The following is a 16825-nucleotide window of genomic DNA, read 5'->3' as shown; positions in this document are numbered from 1 at the left end:
TCTTTACTGCTGAGCCACCAGGGAAGCCCAGCAAGGAATATATATCAAAGTATATATTTTATTTATATGTATATATATTTAAGGTTGCTCCAGATCAATTTCCTATTTGATTCTTTTAAACTGTAATGTTCAATTGAGGTTGTTTAAAATGAAGTTACAGGGATTTCCTGGCGGTCCAGTGGTTAGAACTTCATCCTTCCACTGCAGGAAGAGAGAGTTCAGTTCTTCACGGGGGTACTAAGATCCCACATGCCATGGGAGGGGTGGCCAAAAAAAAAAAAATAGAGTTAAAAAAAAAGTAGTGTGAAGAAGCTTGCCATCTTATATATATATCTTTAAAAAGTTACAGTTTTGATCAAAGGAATCCTTCCTGTTTTTCTCTCTGGTGAAACATCTGTGATGCAAGTTTTATTTTGGGGACCACACATGTATGACGAAAGCTCCACCCAGCACTTGGCGGCAGCTTTTGTCCTTACGAGTAAACGAAGACCGGGAGGGTTGAATACATGACTTAGTCACCGACAGCTGCCTGTGGACCACGGTCCTACTCTGGCTTGCTCCTGTACCCCCACCCCATTCCTGAAGTACCCAAGGGCTGCTGTGTCCCCAGTGCATGTGTGTGCAACATGCAAGCCACAGCTGAAGGCCTCGAATGGCAAGTCAGAGTGTCTGAGCATCCTCGTTATACATCTCAGCCCAGATGCCTCTCGTGGGAGCCAGGGGAGGTAACTTCTCCAACTCCCAGATGACAAAATGAGCTGTTACAGCCCAGTCATCCTCCTCAGGGCACACAGCATCCTCAGACCTTTCCAGAATCGTAAGAATGATTGTGTGTGTGTGTGTCACTGGCTCCGTCGTGTCCGACTCTTTGCCGCCCCGTGAACTGCTATGTAGCCCTCCAGGCTTCTCTGTCTATGGGATTCTCCAGGCAAGAACACTGGAGTGGACTGCCATTCCCTTCTCCATAAGAATGATTAGGAACCTGAAAATATGAGCTCTTCCACGTCTATCTGACCCATGCCTTGGTAACCTCTAGAGCAAGGCTGTGCTGGCTGCTTCTTGTTTGTCTCCCCAGGGCCTGGCCTGGTGAATGGCGCGGGGTCAGTGGTGGGGGGAAGGGGGTGAGGGAGGAGCTGCTGCGCCTTCACTCAGCAACCTGAGAGGCAGGTACCATTCTTACCTCCACTAGACAGATGAGCCAGGACTCCGCTCACCCAGATGGCGGCAGCAGTCTCTCCAGCGGTTCGCTGCTCCTCCTCCCCAAGGTGAAGGGCCCTTTATAACCTCTGGTCAGATCATGTCCGTCCTTTGCTCAAAGCCCTGCACAGTCTGCTGGGCGCTCCTGTATCTTTCAGTGTTGGAGCCCAAGGGCTTCAGTGGCCTTCCAGCCCCTTGCAAGAGTGCTCCCCATTCTCTATGCCCCCATCGCCTGTTCCGCCCCTGCATGTCAGTCCTCCGAATGACCTGCACCCCTAACGCAAACCTCCTTGTCACCTCTCTCTCTCCAATTTTTTGCTCAAACGTTCAACGTCTCAAAACAATTTTATAGGGGCATTCCCTGGGGCTCCAGCAGTTAGGACTCCGTGCTTTTCACTGCTGAGGGCACAGGTTCAATCCCTGGTTGGGGAATTAAGATCCCACAAGCCACAGGGTGTGGCGCCCCCAAAAAAAGATTAAAAAAAAACAAAATTTTGTTGTTGTTGTTGTTCAAATAGCACAACGAGGTCCAGTGTGACCACCCTTGTTAAGTTTGAAACAGCCCAATCCCCTACCCACATTCTCCAAATCCTTTGTTTTGCTCTGTATTCCCTTGTGACACCTAAGTCCTCCTATCAGCCTATGTAATTCCCTTAACTGATCCCAATTTATTCTCCCCTACACCTCCATCCCCTCAAGAATGGAAGCACCACGAGGGCACGGATTTGTTTCTTTTTGTTTTGGTTTTTTATTTTGGCTGCACGGGATCTTCATTGTGGCTCACGGACTTAGTAGTTGTGACACACAAGGTTAGTTGCTCTGAGGCATGTGGGATCTGAGTTCCTCAACCAGGGATTGAACCTGCATCCCCTGCATTAGAAGGCAGGCGGCTTCCATGCTGGCTCAGTCAGTAAAGAATCAGCCTGAAATGCAGAAGGCTGCCTGCAATACAGGAGACCCAGATTCAATCCCTGGGTAAGAAAGTTCCCCTGGAGAAGGAAATGGCAACCCACTCCAGTATTCTTGCCTGGAGAATCATAGACAGAGGAGCCTGGTGTTCTATAGTCTATAGAGTCGCGGAGTCAGACTGAATGACTGAACCACCATCACCTTTGTGAATTGGGTCAAATCATTAACCGTTTTGAGTTTCTATTGTCTCCTTTGTACAAACAGTATACTAATTATGTTTGCCATGCAAGGTGGATCTGAGAATTAAAGTAACTACCATGTATCAGTATAAAAGGAATGTAAAGAAGTCTTCACAATCCCCTGCGTCCGCTGCATTAGAAGGCAGATTCTTAACCACTGGACCACCAGGAAAGTCCCAACAGCAGGATTTGGATTTTTTTTTTTAAGCTGATCACAGTACCTGGAACAGGGCCTACCACATAATAGATGCTCAGTAAATATCTGTTGAGTAAAAGGAACGGGACAAAGGGTTCACTAACTGCTTTCTAGCTGCTCACGTGGCCCGAAAGCAGCAGAGCCGCATCAATTTTGTTCCTAACCACCAAGCTTCTCAGCCCAGGCCTGACCCCCACCCTCTCCTCTGAGACCCCATAGAGCTCAACGCCCAGACCAGGCCCCAGCCAAGCAGGGCGTCTCACAGGCAGCCTACCCGCGGGTGTCGAGTGGGAGCTGGGGCCTGCCGTGGAAGGCAGGAAGTGCTGGGTCTCTGGTGGCCGTGCATCCACCGTCGGTTCGGCGCTCAGCCCCTGTTTCAGTAAAATACTGACTCTTTTCTCTCAAATGGCAGGAACTCCCTCCAGCTTAGAGGTGTCTCCTCCCCGTAGGCCTCAGGCTGTTCCCAACCTCCACCCAGAGCAAAAGGGCTCTCAGAGGTCAGTGGTCACATTCCTTCGTTTTACATATGAGGAAATTGAGCCCCAAAGAGGGCCCAAGTCTGCCAGAGGCCTCGTCCCTGGCAGTCCCTGAGCTGCAGGTGAACCCAGTTCTCCTGGGACAACTTCCTGGGCTGCTTCTGACTGGGGGCCCCCACCTGGCCCAGGACCCATGGGAGGCCCCGTCTTCAACGGTGCTTCAACGACGAAGGTCAGAGTCCTTCTCCCAAGGACCCATGGCAGGTTTCTGCCACAAGTGAGAGTGCTTCCTGCTCTTCTGAGGGTGCCCTGTGTCCCTGCTATATCCACAGCAGAGCTGGCAGACGTTAGCTGGATAAGTGAGAAGTCACAGGGGACAAGAATCCGGGGCTGCAGCAGAACCTGCCTGGCTCTGCTGCCTCCCTGCCCCGAGGCAAGTCCCCTCCCCAACTGTAAAACAAGGAGACTGGATGACAATCTCTAGAATCTTCTGACCATGAAGTACTGCCAGTCTGCCTTGCCAAAGCTCTTGGCACCCTTGGTATGAATCCTGGGCTGGGCTAGCTGTGGCGAGTGCTCTCTGGTCTGTGCTCATGAGTTGCTGGCCACTCGGGGCTGGGCTTTAGCCCTCATCCCACCTCAGTCCTCCAGCCCTTGCTCATGACCCTGGCCGCCCGCCTCCCAAACTAGCCTCCTAGTGAGAGTTTCCTGCCTCTCAGAGCTCTCGTGGGAACCAACACAGAAGCTCAGGGGGAGAGAACTGTTTGAAGAAGGGAAACGCTCCCTCCAAGGCCAGGGAGACTGTCTTTGCTCTCCAGTGTCGAGGATCTCAGCACGGTGCCCAGCCTGGGCTTCTCCACCATCCAAAGTGGACAGTCTAAATGTGACATCACTAGGGAGGCCCAGCCAGGGACACAGGGACAAGAAGGAGCTCGCCAGTGACTGCTGTCCAGATGTGGTTTCAGTTATCACCATGGCCCATTATACAGATGAGGAAACTGAGGCCCAGAGAAACTAAGGGCCCTATCCAAGTTCACATGAATAGAAGATGCAGAGCGGGGATTTGAACTCAACCTGTGTGGGACTTGGGCCACCTGGGGAAATCCATGTGCTGTGGTCTCTCTTGCCATACCCGAGAAGCCCTGGGAGGCTCGCCCACTCTTCAGGGCTCGGTTGTTTACTATTTATAGTCCCTGCCCTCTTCCAGAGGTTTGAGTCAGCTTCCCAGAAAGACATGTACATTCAAGAAGTAGCGGAGAATCAGAAACGTAAAGCTTTGGAGGCCCCAGGGGACCCGGCAGGATTGGGAGGTAATGGCATCACAGAGACCCCATGAAGTTGCCCTCTCCCTGGGAGGCCCAGCTATTTGCAGATTCCAGCTTTAATGAGAACCCCCACGGTGAAGGTGCCATGCTGAAGTGAAAGTCAGTCCTTTTCTCCCTATGCCGTGGGTTGTCCCCACGACGTCACTACCCGTCCTTGCCCAGCATTGTTCATCTTTCCCACTTACAGGTCCCTCTGAGGCAATAAAAGGAGAGAGAGCCGGGCTTGGTGTGAGAGACACGTGGGGATTGAGCCTGTCCCAGCTGGGGACATGACCCGGCCAAGGGATATACTGCAGAAAGGCAGCTTCCTCATATCTGAATCTCAGCCAAGGTGGTGACATCAGCCCAGCATCCGGTCCCCCTTCTCCTGCCAACAGTGCCCCAAGCCCTCTGCAAGTTCCCCTCCCTCACCCCTGGCCCCTAGGGGACCCCAGCCGTACCTATCTCACCTTGTCTCCTGGCCACAGTGACTGATGTCAGGAACAGGCACGTGACTCAGGGCAGACCAAGCAGAGCCAGGTCTGATATCTTTGTTGGAAATAATGGGAAAGTAGCAGGGATGCCCCTCTTGGGGCAGCTAAGCTGGTGTTTCTAGTGGCCATCTTACCACCATGAGCAGGAGCTGCCTGAGAATGAAGCCAGTCAGGGACAGAGCAGGTAGGGTGAAGCACTGACTCCTGATGGCCTTGTTTGGGCATCATGATCAACCCATGCCTGAAGCTGGTATTCTCAAAACTTGTCAGTAACCTAAGCCTAGCCAGATCATTTATAAACTAAGAGTCTAGAGACAGCTCATTTCCCACCTCTTATTGAGACTCCTTTGTAAGCATGAGAAATTTTGAGCAGTTTTCATCAAATATGTGCTGCTCTTTACATATGGACACATTCATTAACCCTCTTTTCACTAACTGTATTTCATTAGAATAAAAAAACTCATGCCTGATCTTGCACTCTGCCATTTTTTTCCCTAAAATTAATAATAGTAATAAAAGTAATAATGAAAAAACCAAAATACAAGCCTGCGGTATGTGAACAAAAAGTCCATCAGTTTTTTATTAAGTGCATCTGTTAAAAGCTTAAAAGATATTTATGGGACTTACTGTGCACCAGGCAGTGTTCTAAGCACTTCATATGTATTACTTCTAGATACTTATGTTATTACCCCCATTTTACAATAAGCCAGAAAGAGGTTAGTTAGGTTTTTTTTGTAATTAAAAATGTTTATTTACTTATTTGGCTGCGTTGGGCCTTAGTGGCGGCATGCAGGGTCTTTGTTGCGGTGCACAGGCTCAGTAGTTGCGGCTCGTGGGCTTCGTTGCCCTGCAGTATGTGAGATCTTAGTTCCCCAACCAGGGGTTGAACCTACATGCCCACCATTGCCAGGCAGATTCTTAACCAGTGGACCACCAGGGAAGTCCCGTTAGTTAAATGACTTGCTTGAGATCAAGTTCCGGGCCCTGGGTCAAGTCCCTCTCCCCGTTCTTCAGTGTCCTTCCCAAAGACAACGTCCTTCCTTTCTTTCTCTGGGAAGCCTCTGATCTCCCCAACAGGAAGTGCTCTCTGCCTGCCACAGACGCCTTCATAGAGGCAGGCTGTCACCCTCCTGCCCTGCCCAGCAATATGCTGGGCATGCGTCCTACACCCCATTCGGTTGTGAACCCCTCCCAGCTGAGGCTTAGCTTCCATGAGGGCCTATCCATGCTCATGGCAGGAAGTCGATAGCCAGCCTCAGCCCCACCAGCTGGCACCTGGCCTGTTTCTCTCCTTGCCATCATCTGAAGCTCGCTTGGGGTGCCCTGGAGAGGCCAGGCCTCAACCGAGGGGTGCACGTGGACAGGGCCTAGAAAGAGAGGGGGTGACTGAAGACCCTGGGCATCTCTCTCACTCTAGGAGGTGTGGGAGGGAATTGGGACAAGGTAATCAATGCATCCTGGCCTCTCCCAACCAGCTGTGTGACAGTCCCCTCCTGTTACCTCAGTTTCCCCACTGGTAAAATGAAGAAGTTAGTTAGGGAGAGTCCCCCAGGAACCTAGGAATGAGGAAAGCGAAAGTATTTTACTCATCCAGGAAGTTGGTGGGGTTCCCTGCTGGCAAGCTGCCTGCATGCTGGACTTTCACTCATGTGTTCGTTAATCAAGTGCAAACCAGTCAATCCTAAAGGAAATCAGCCCTGAATACTCATTGGAAGGACTGATGCTGAAGTTAAAGCTCCAGTACTTTGGCCACTTGATGCAAAGAGCTGACTCACTGGAAAAGACCCTGATGCTGGGAAAGACTGAGGGCAGGAGAAGAAGAGGGCAACAGAGGATGAGATGGTTGGATGGCATCATCGACTCTGTGGACATGAGTTTGAGCAAGCTCCAGGAGATGGTGAAGGACAGGGAAGCCTGGTGTGCTGCAGTCCACAGGGTCGCAGAGTCGGACACAACTGAGCGACCGAACAGCAACAACATTAGGTGGAGGCAGTGTTTGAGGTGCTGGAGATGCTTCAGAGAGTAAGACAGGCAGCGATCTTGCTGCCCAGGAGCTCACTCTGTCAGTCTGGTTTGGGGAGGCCTCCAAGCCTTCACCCATGGAGGTGCTCGAGTCCTGGGACTCATAGACTGGGGCCTTCCATGCGGGGTGTGGAGACAGACGGGGCTTGGAGGAAGGTGGTGTGTCCCCCCTCCAGCTCCGCCCCCTTCCCCCAGATGACCTTGCCTCTCTGGGCATTAGTTCCTCACCTTCTAAGTAAGAAGTTGGACTGGGTGGCCCTGAAGCCTACTCTGCCAGCCTGGCACGGCCATTCACGGTTAAACATTACCCACTCTGTGTCCCTGACTCCCTGCCACTCCTCAGGGACATCAAGCCATAAATGCTGCCTTCTGTGATTTTCCTCTGGGGCTGTGGCCTTCTGAGAGGGGTCACAGGAACACTTGCTGTCGCCCTTCGCCAGAAGCCAAAGTCTTGAGAGGGGAACACTTGGGGTCTATATCTGGGGCTGGGAGCTTGAGGTGGGGATACCTGGGCCCTAGCCCTACTCACCCCTCCCTCCCCACCTCCAGGTGTGTTTTCCTTGGTTACATCATGCCTGTGGCTCCCCCAGATCCTTCCCTGAGGAGCTTATGGCCTAATGAGCCCCTCAGGTGCCCGCCTTGGGCAAGAGGCCTCAGCCCTCCTGGTTTCTGGGAAACAGAAGTAATTCAGAGTAGTTGGGGCAGCCTCACTGCATGGGGTGCCCCCACTTTAGCCTCCTCCCCCAGGCCCTTCACACACAAGGAGGGCCAGGCCCCGCCGTCATGCCCAATCCCAAGTGTACCCAGGCATTTAAAATTATGAGGTGGCATAATTCCTCCTGTGTCCCCACAAATCTCAGGAATGGGAATGGAGTCTAGCCAGATAGTACTTCACAATATGCAAAGAGCTCTCTTCTCTTGTGTTGTATGAAAGGAGAGAAGGTTAGCACTCCCCTTGACAAGGATGGAAGAGGCTCTCGGGCCTAACAACACGCATACGGTTAAGGCATTGCCACCTACTTTGTGGCATCTAACCATATTTTTTATGCTGGAGAGGGTGTGGAGAAAAGGGAACCCTCCTACACTGTTGGTGGGAATGCAGACTAGTACAGCCACTATGGAAAACAGTGTGGAGATTCCTTAAAAAATTGCAAATAGAACTGCCATATGACCCAGCAATCCCACTGCTGGGCATACACACTGAGGAAACCAGAACTGAAAGAGACACATGTACCCCAATGTTCATCGCAGCACTGTTTATAATAGCCAGGACATGGAAGCAATCTAGATGTCCATCAGCAGATGAATGGATAAGAAAGCTGTGGTACATATACACAATGGGGTATTACTCAGCCGTTAAAAAGAATACATTTGAATCAGTTCTGATGAGATGGATGAAACTGGAGCCAATTATACAGAGTGAAGTAAGCCAGAAAGAAAAACACCAATACAGTATACTAACACATATATATGGAATTTAGAAAGATGGCAATGACGACCCTGTATGCAAGACAGCAAAAAAGACACAGATGTGTATAGCGGACTTTTGGACTCAGAGGGAGAGGGAGAGGGTGGGATGATTTGGGAGAATGGCATTGAAACATGTATACTATCATGTAAGAATCGAATCACCAGTCTATGTCCAAAAAAAAAAAAAAGAGCTCTCTTCTCATTTCATTCTTTCCCATCTTCAAATCAATTTTGTAAACAGGTATGATTTCCTGGTCATCCACAGCATATATAAGAGGACACTGAGATCCCAGGTGCTAGACTTGGTGAGGAGAGTGCCAGGTGTCAGAGTCCAGTCTGACTCTAAAGCAGAAACAGGTTTCATGCCCACTTGTAGGCATGAAAGTGTTGGTCTCTCAGCCCTGTCTGACTCTTTGCAACCCTGTGGACTGCAGCCCACCAGGCTCCTCTGTCCACAGAATTCTCCAGGCAAGAACACTAGAGTGTAGCCAGTCTCTTCTCCAGGGGATCTTCCCAACCCAGGGGTTGAACCTAGGTCTCCTGCACTGCAGGCAGATTCTTTACTGTCTGAGCTACTGGGGAAGCCCACGTCTCTCAGTTGTGTCTGACTGTCTGTGACCCCATGGACTGTAGCCCACCAGGCTCCTCTGCCCCAGAGTTCTCCCAGCAAGAATACTGGGGTGGGTAGCAGGGGAGTATTGCTGTCAATGCCCTGCTCATGACAGGCATCACTGATCAATTACGGCATGGCAGACATTGCTAATCAATTGCAGTGTTCTTTTCTTTTTCTCGTTTTTGGCTGCTCATGAGTCTTGTAGGGATCTTAGTTCCCCAACCAGGGATTGAACCCAGGCCACGGCAGTGAAAGTGCTGTGTCCAAAGCACTGGACCACCAGGGAGTTCCTGACAGTGTTCTTTTCTAATAAGCTCAGAGACAGCTGTGAACTCCTCAACACATTATCTCTCAGGACACCATTATCTGTCAGAAGATGGAATCCACAGTATTTACCCACACCATCAGCCTTGAGCCCCTGAGACTCAGGCACAACCCCCAGATGCTCTGGTCAGCAGACCACAGGACTGACTCTTCACTGTATATCAGTTATGATGCTGTTCTTGGACGGGGATTAATGGCTCCACCATCCCCTGAACTGCTGTCGCTCCCAAGCATGGTCTGTCTTAGAGATACAGCAATCATACAGATTTGCCTGGGGCTTCAGGTTTTTTTTAGATCTTTAACAAAAGTTTTTATTATGAAACATTTCAGGACTACCCCAAAGTGTGGTGGTGGTGGTCTACTCACTAAGTCGTATCTGACTCTTCGTGACCCCACAGACTGTAGCCCACCAGGCTCCCCTATCCATGGGATTTCCCAGGAAAGAATACTGGAATGGGTTGCCCTTTCCCTCTCCAGGACCCCAGAGTGTAGCTAATAATACTATCACAAGACAACTGTGTTCCCACAGCTGAAGCAATGATATGTCACAGACACACTCAAGTCTCTGTGGGTCCCCTTTAGTCCCTCTCCACCTCCACCCCCAGCAAGCCACCACTCTCTGAATTTTGTGTTTCTGATTCTCATGCATGTTTTTATACTTTTCCTACATAATTACATATCCGTATTATTCAACATTTCAGAAATGGTGTTATTCAGATCTGGTTGCCACTTGTCATTTTCTTCCAAGTGGAAGAATGAACTTTTAGACATGATGATACACGCAGCTTTGACTCTTCCATCGCATCACAATTGTGAATATTTGTTGAGCCCTCGTTCTGCACCAGGCATGCTTTCAGGTGCCTTCACATACGTCACCTTTGCAACAAAATTATCTTTGTCCCCACTTAACAGATTTGGAAACAGAGGCACAGAAAGGTGAAATGACATACCCGAGTCACGTAGCTCGGGGGCTGTGCTCTTAACTGCTAGACGTCACTCTCTCTACTGCTGCGTGGTCTGTTGTATGAAAACACAGCCATTAGCCATCTGTTCATCTATTTAAGGGCTGTTGCTTATTTTTGCAGACTTGTCTCAACATTATTAGTCTCACAGCGTTGGGGGAGGTGGTTGTATTATCTTGCTTAGTCCCTACATCAAGCCTGTGAGTGGATATCTATATCATCTCCCTTTACAGATGAGGCAACTAAGGCTCAGAGAGGGTAAATCACCTTCTCAAAACTGCACAGCTCCAACGAGCCAAAAGTGGGCTGTGAACCTGGCTCCTGCAGTTGTGGAGCCCAGGGGTGCCCCCACATCCCTGGTGAGCCCTTGGTGCCCCACTGGCTTCTCCTCTTGGCTCTGTCTCTGGCAGCCTGCCCGCCCTCTCCTACAATAGCCTCCCCACACCTGGCCTTCAGCCCCCCTCCTCTGGCCACACTCCACCGTCCTCATCCCAGAAAAGGGGCCCAACCGGAAGGCCCGTTCGTGTTAGGAAATTCCAGCCACGTGAGCCAAGCCGAGCCTGGGATTCTGAGCAGCCGGTGGCTTTAGGAGAAACTGAAACTTGGCTTGTTGGGGGCGGAGTGGTCACCGGGGATTTAAAGAGCTGCCACTTCCTTGGGCCCCAAGAGGGCACTGGGAGGTCACAGCAGCTGAGGGACGCCCCACCGGTGTGAACCCGTGTTCTCCTCCCCACCATGCACCTCTGCGGGGGCGATGGGCCTCTGACCAGGACGGTGAGTGCAGGGGAGCAGGTTCAGGGGCTAAGAAGGGGAATATGCCCCAGGGTGCCGGGGCCGACGCAGGGGCTGGGGGGTGCTGGGGGGCGGAGGCCTCACACACCCGTCTCTGGGCCTCAGTCTGCTTAGGGGTTTGGCTTGAGGGCTTTCCTGATCTCACGTTGCAGATCCAGGCTTCAGTTTAGAACTTGGCCTCTGATTACAGCTCTCTCCTCACCTACCTGTCCTACGCTGCCATTACAGGAGCCTCCTCTTTCCTCCCTGAGCTTTCTGGCCACAGCTCCCCTGGAGGCCTTGCCTCTAGTCCAGAACCCAAGTACCAGAGGCTCAGGCCCTTCTCTTATGGCAGGTCTTTCCCCTCCAGGCTCCAGTCTCTCAGTCCCCCAGCACTTGCAAGGGGCCTGCTGTGGCCAGGAACTTAGGAGTTGCAGAGTCCTCAGCGAGGGAGGCCAGGGTCCTGCCTGAGATCCCCACACTCAGAACACACCTCCCAGAGTGACCTGAGGGAGGGGGTTGTGGGGTCTCCAGTGTTCCCGCTTGTCTGATTTTCCAGAGCCCTGGGCATGTGGGTTAACTATTCTCCCCCAGTGAAGGGGGAGAGTCACAGCTGTCACCCTCTGCTTCCGCTCTTCTGTCAGAAGGGACTCATTCTCTCATTCTAGGCTGCTGGCCCACTAGAATGCAAGTAGCTTGAGGGCAGGAAGTACTGCCTCTTATGTTTGCTGCTGTGTCCCTTCAGCTCAGTGCGTGGCACATAGTAGGTGTGCAAATATTTGTGGGATAAATGAATATCAGCTTTGGGCCTGAGCTGGGCAGGGGAACGCAGAGTAGAATCAGAACCACCCCCCCTCTCGTCCTCACAGAAGGAGCTCAGGCTAGAGAAATCAATGCCTTAACGGTGGAAACAGTAGTGATTAGAACAACTGCGACTTTTATTAACCCCTGCCAGCTTTCCAGCCGGTGAGGAAGGCACCAGTGCCTCCATTTGGGGCAGATCAGGCAATGGGGCTCAGGGAAGTGAATGATCTACCCAGAGCAACACGGTGCATAAGGAGCCTGTAGGTGTGAAGCGGGTTCTGTCTGGGGCGTGTGCTGCCCCGTCATGAGCTGTGAGTGGTATGTATGTGAGGCTGGCATTCCACCGAGCTGTGCTGTGTCTGTGATGGGGTGTGTGGACACCGATGGAGCCAGAGAGGGCTTCTGGTGGAAAGGGGACCCTCGGGGACTTGATTCAAGAAGGATATGGCTAAGACTTCCCTGGTGGTTCAGTGGTTAAGTCTCCAGGCTTCCAATTTAGGGGTCACGGGTTTGAACCCTGGCGGCTCCCTCTACCTTTAGACAGCATCCCAGCTAGACCCTCACTCCTTGCTGGGTGTTTGGCTCAAATGTCACTGCTTCAGTAGGACAAGGTCTTTCCAAACACCTGAGCTAAACTAAGATGCCACAGGCCGCATGGCGCTGACCCCCCCAAAAGAGAAGGGAATGGCTTTACAGCTAGCCCGCCCCTGTCGGGCCCCTACAGGATGCTGAGGAGCATCAGAGGCAGCTGAGGAAGAAAGAGAAGAACCGGGCGGCCGCCCAGAGAAGCCGGCAGAAGCACACGAGCAAGGCAGATGCCCTGCACCAGGTGGGGACGCCTCCCTTCCCATCCCCGACGTCACTCACCCGGGCTGGCCACCTCTTCTCTGTCGCACTAATCAGCAGTTCCCCTGCACTGCTGTAGGTGCCAGGGGCCCTGAACCTGGGGAGAGAGGAGGGCTCTGCAGCTGAGATTCAGAAATTCCTGAGTGCTGAGCGGAAATTGTGTGCCAGATACACGCTGGGCTCCAGGGGCATGACAGTGCATTCTCAGCCCAGGCCTGCCCTCAAGGCGCCCCCAGTCTAGAGGGAGGAGACAAGAAGTGGAGGGAAACAGGGAGAACCTGGCCCGGTGACCAGGCGAGGCCTTCATCCAAAGGTAGGTCCCTGAGCCCTGCCCATCCAGAACCCACCTCAGAGGTGCTGCACTGTGGCGATCACCCTGCCTGTCGGGGTTCTGATGTGAGTGGCCAAGACCGTCTGCGAGAAACTGGTTCAGGGTTAAGATGGGCTGGCTTTAGAGTCCCAGCTGCTGCATTCCATAGCTGCAGGTCTTTTCCTTCACTGAGCTTCACTGTCCTCATCCAAAAATCCCTGCCCCCTGGCAGGACCCTTGTGAAGACTAAAGGAGGCCAAGGGGCCTGGTGGGGTGGAGGGTGGGGAGGCTCTACTCACACTTGCCTCTTCACCTTGGATGGTAACCTGACCTCAGATGCTAACCTGACCTTGGGGTTTCCCTTCTTCCTCTGTGCAGAAAGGACACACCTCGGGGGGACCGTTAAGAGCTGGGTTCAGGACCTGGCCTTTGGTTGGGCTGCATACGTGATAGTCCTTACTGCAACGAGTAAACTTCAGAGCCCTCCACACCCAAAGGTCCTACGCTCTCTGCGACCCCACCCCCACTGTCCACCTTCCTCTCCCAACATCCTGCACCTCGTTCTCTGTGTTCCTTCCCTGATGGAGCATGTCCAGCCTCAGGGGCTCCCCCGGCTGCTCCCTCTATCTTCAGACAGCAGCCCAGCTAGATCTTCACTCCTTGCTGGCTGTTTGGCTCAAATGTCACCGCCTCAAAAGGAGGAGGTCTTTCTAAACATCTGAGCTAAATAGACCTCACCTATTACTCTGCTTTATTTTTCTGGTTAACACTGACCTTGCATCACAAGTCTAGATGTGGGCCATTGCTTGTCTTCCTCACCAGACTGTAAGCAGCCTGAAGGCAGGGAACGCTTCTGCTGCCTACTGTCTCCCCGTCACCTGGACCAGTGCCTGGCAGATGGAAGGAACTCAGTATTTCTCTCTGGAGTGAACAATAGAGTCAAAATAAAGTGGGAACTCATAGGTAGGAACAACATATAGATAGTTGGGTCAAGGTGATACAGAAATGAAGTCTGAGCTGGTTTTGAAGGATGAATAGGAGTTTTCCAAATGAAGGTAAGAAAAAGCACTGCAGGCGAATGAAATAGGGCTTGGCATGAGCTTAAGAGAGTAGCACCCTGTACAATGCATGCGAACGAGGACTGATGCCCAGGATGGCCTGCCTGGAGGCAGCTGAGACTTCATGAGCTCATTTATTCCTTCCTTCCAGAAATGCCTACTGAGTATCTCTCATGCGGCAAGCACAGTTCTAAGCACTGGAGATACAGCTGTGAACACAGCAGAGAAAAGTCCAGTTCACCCTCCTCAAGGCTCATATTTTCACGGGGGAGCCAGATAGACAAATAAATGACCTATGAGGTATTTGGGATACCAGATAGTGATTAGTGTCCCAGGAAGGATTAAAGCAGGGAACAGGGAAGGGAGTGGGACATGTGGGGTGATGGAAACCTCACTAGGGAAGCCCTCCCAGAGGAGGTGACAGTTGAGCAACCTGAGGGTGGTAAATGAATGAATAAGTGACCCAGTTTCTGGAGGTGTATTGATGCCTTTGCAGAATTTAGGTAAAGAGTGACCTAATGACATGTTTTTAAAATGTCTTTCCACCTTCCACAGCAGAAACCAGCTTGGGAGGGGGGCTGTGGGTGGCTCTGAGGCCTGTTAGAACTTTGAGTCCATGGCTTAAGCAACATTTTAATATAAAACACCCTTGCAGCTTCTTCTTTTAGAAAGTGTCCATAAAAGGCAGGGCAAGGGGCTCAAAGGAAGTCACTGAGCCTGCTGCTGCTTCTACTAAGTCGCTTCAGTCATGTCCGACTCTGTGCGACCCCATAGATGGCAGTCCACCAGGCTCCCCCGTCTCTGGGATTCTCCAGGCAAGAACACTGGAGTGGGTTGCCATTTCCTGCTCCAGTGCATGAAAGTGAAAAGTGAAAGCAAAGTCGCTCAGTTGTGTCCGACTCTTCGCGACCCCATGGACTGCAGCCCACCAGGCTCCTCCGTCCATGGGATTCTCCAGGCAAGAGTACTGGAGTGGGGTGCCATTGCCTTCTCTGAGTCTGATGAGCTGTGGAAATAAAGTTGCTTCTGCATTTTCCACCACTGTTGCCATCATACTAATAAATGATTGTTTAGAACTTCACACTGATTACTGTCCCACCGGGTTCCCACCCAGCGCTCAGCAGAACAGAACCTAAATGCCGAAGAGAGCACACCTGTGCTGCCAACCTGTAAACTGTGAGCCTGGACTCTGCCCACAGTGCCTCGGTGGGCAAGTGCTGGATGTCGAGGAGGTCTGGCAGTGGCACTGAGCAGCCTAGAAGTGTCCAGGACAGAGGGCATCTAAGTTGTCACAAGAAGGCCATGTCAGGATTCGACTGGGGAAGCGGGGCCAGAATTGTCCAGGCAGAGGAGACTGCAAGTGTGGCGAGGAAGCAGAGTCCATTTGAGGAACAGGAAGTGGGGGCATCAGGAGCAGCTGGAGAGATGAAACTGGAAGTGTGAGCTGAGGCCACCACACGTGGGGAGTCGTGGGAGGTGTTAAAGGGCTTTAATGTTCCATTGGCACTGCAGCCAGCGAAGGTCTCCTCTGGGCCAAGAGATCAGGCAGTTTGAGAGGCGCACCACTTAGGAGGCTGGTGGAGCTCCCGGTGAGCGGAGATCCCAGGCTGGCTGGCTCAGGCACCTGGCACTGGGGAGAGAGAGCAGACAGGTCTGAGCTGGTGGTCATGTCTGGCCAGAGAGCAGCCAAAAGGGCATTGAGGTGGCAGCGGTATCTTTCCTCCTAAATTGAGGACCCTGGGCCATTGGGAACTAGGGCTCAAGCTGGGCCTCTGATTCTGGCTGACATAACCCTCCCCACCTATATCTGCTTCTCCCCCCAGCAGCATGAGTCACTGGAGAAGCAGAACCACGCCCTGCGGAAGGAGATCCAGGCCCTTCAGGCTGAGCTGGCCTGGTGGACTCAGGCCCTGCACGTGCATGAGCGCCTGTGCCCGCTGGACTGTGCCTCCTGCTTGGCTCCGGGGGCCGCTGGCTGCTGGGGCCAGGCCGAGCGGCCCCCAGGCTCCGTGCCCCACGGACAACATGGCTGCCAGGAGCAGCTGGGCCTGTTCCGGACCCCAGTCTCTTCTCCCTCGGCTCTGCAACCCTCTCCAGACCCGCAGCCTCGTGGGTCCCTCGGCCTCCTCCTGTCCCCCCTGCCCTCCCTGTCCCTTGGTCCCGCTGCAGTCACTACATCTCCTGCACGACTGTCACCCAGCCCTGCCCAGTCCGCCTCCCCTGCTGGCTCTGGCCTGCTGAGACCTTCCTCCAAGCTCAACACCCTCCTGCCCAGCCCCACAGCCCAACCTGCCCCTCTAGAGTTCCTCAGGCTGGAGCACCCCACCAGGGGGAAGCCAGGGTCCACACCCCACAGCCCCTCAGCTGCTCCAGGGCTGGGGTCTCTGCAGGGCAGGGAGCATAAGCCAGCTTCCTCAGCAGCAGATTGGCAAGGGCTGGGCGTGGATCCCAGCCCCCACCCCCTCCTGGACTTCCCTCTGCTCTCTTCTGCTCAAGTCCACTTCTAACCTGGCCCCCAGAACTGAGCTAACCCCTTCCTCGGACCCAGGAAGCAGCCTCAGCACACAGGCATCTCCTGTTGCTGCTGAGGGCTGCCTTTCTTGGCTGACCAGCTAACTAGAAGTGGAAAGGACACAGAGGCTCAGAGAAGCCAAGTGACTTGTCCAAGGTCACATAGCCTTTCTTGGGACCCGAAACATCACAATCTGCTCCTCCTTCTCCTGGTGGGATCCAGGCCCAGGCACCCTAGGGGCTGGGGTCCTAGAAACCTAGAGCCGGCCTGAGAGGTTTAAGTGCTGGGAGTGGGCAGGGACTCTCCCTTTTGCTCTGT

At 52.7% G+C, this 16825-nt stretch overlaps 1 protein-coding gene and 1 non-coding gene across 2 annotated transcripts; both read left to right on the top strand.

Moving 5' to 3' along the window:
- Positions 1-7757: 7757 nt before the first annotated feature.
- On the top strand, positions 7758-7883 carry LOC128069315 (U6atac minor spliceosomal RNA). Its single transcript, XR_008201569.1, has one exon. It is a non-coding gene; the product is annotated as a U6atac minor spliceosomal RNA (small nuclear RNA).
- A 2987-nt stretch (positions 7884-10870) lies between these two features.
- BATF2 (basic leucine zipper ATF-like transcription factor 2) lies at positions 10871-16502 on the top strand. Its single transcript, XM_052662466.1, has 3 exons — positions 10871-10980; positions 12506-12610; positions 15819-16502. Exons 1-3 carry the CDS (start codon positions 10942-10944, stop codon positions 16500-16502), a joined length of 828 nt encoding a protein of 275 aa, XP_052518426.1. The 5' UTR covers positions 10871-10941.
- Positions 16503-16825: the final 323 nt, after the last annotated feature.

Source organism: Budorcas taxicolor, chromosome 25 (assembly GCF_023091745.1).
Source record: "Budorcas taxicolor isolate Tak-1 chromosome 25, Takin1.1, whole genome shotgun sequence".
NCBI lineage: Eukaryota > Metazoa > Chordata > Mammalia > Artiodactyla > Bovidae > Budorcas > Budorcas taxicolor.
Note: the sequence above shows the minus strand (reverse complement) of the source record. Positions and strands in the feature narration are given on the sequence as shown.

Excerpts from the sequence above, each read along its gene's own strand:
- BATF2 (XM_052662466.1), top strand. The coding sequence starts at position 10,942 with ATGCACCTCTGCGGGGGCGATGGGCCTCTGACCAGGACG. Across the intron at positions 10,981-12,505 it reads ATGGGCCTCTGACCAGGACG|GATGCTGAGGAGCATCAGAG; the intron begins GTGAGTGCAGGG and ends GGGCCCCTACAG. Across the intron at positions 12,611-15,818 it reads AGGCAGATGCCCTGCACCAG|CAGCATGAGTCACTGGAGAA; the intron begins GTGGGGACGCCT and ends TTCTCCCCCCAG.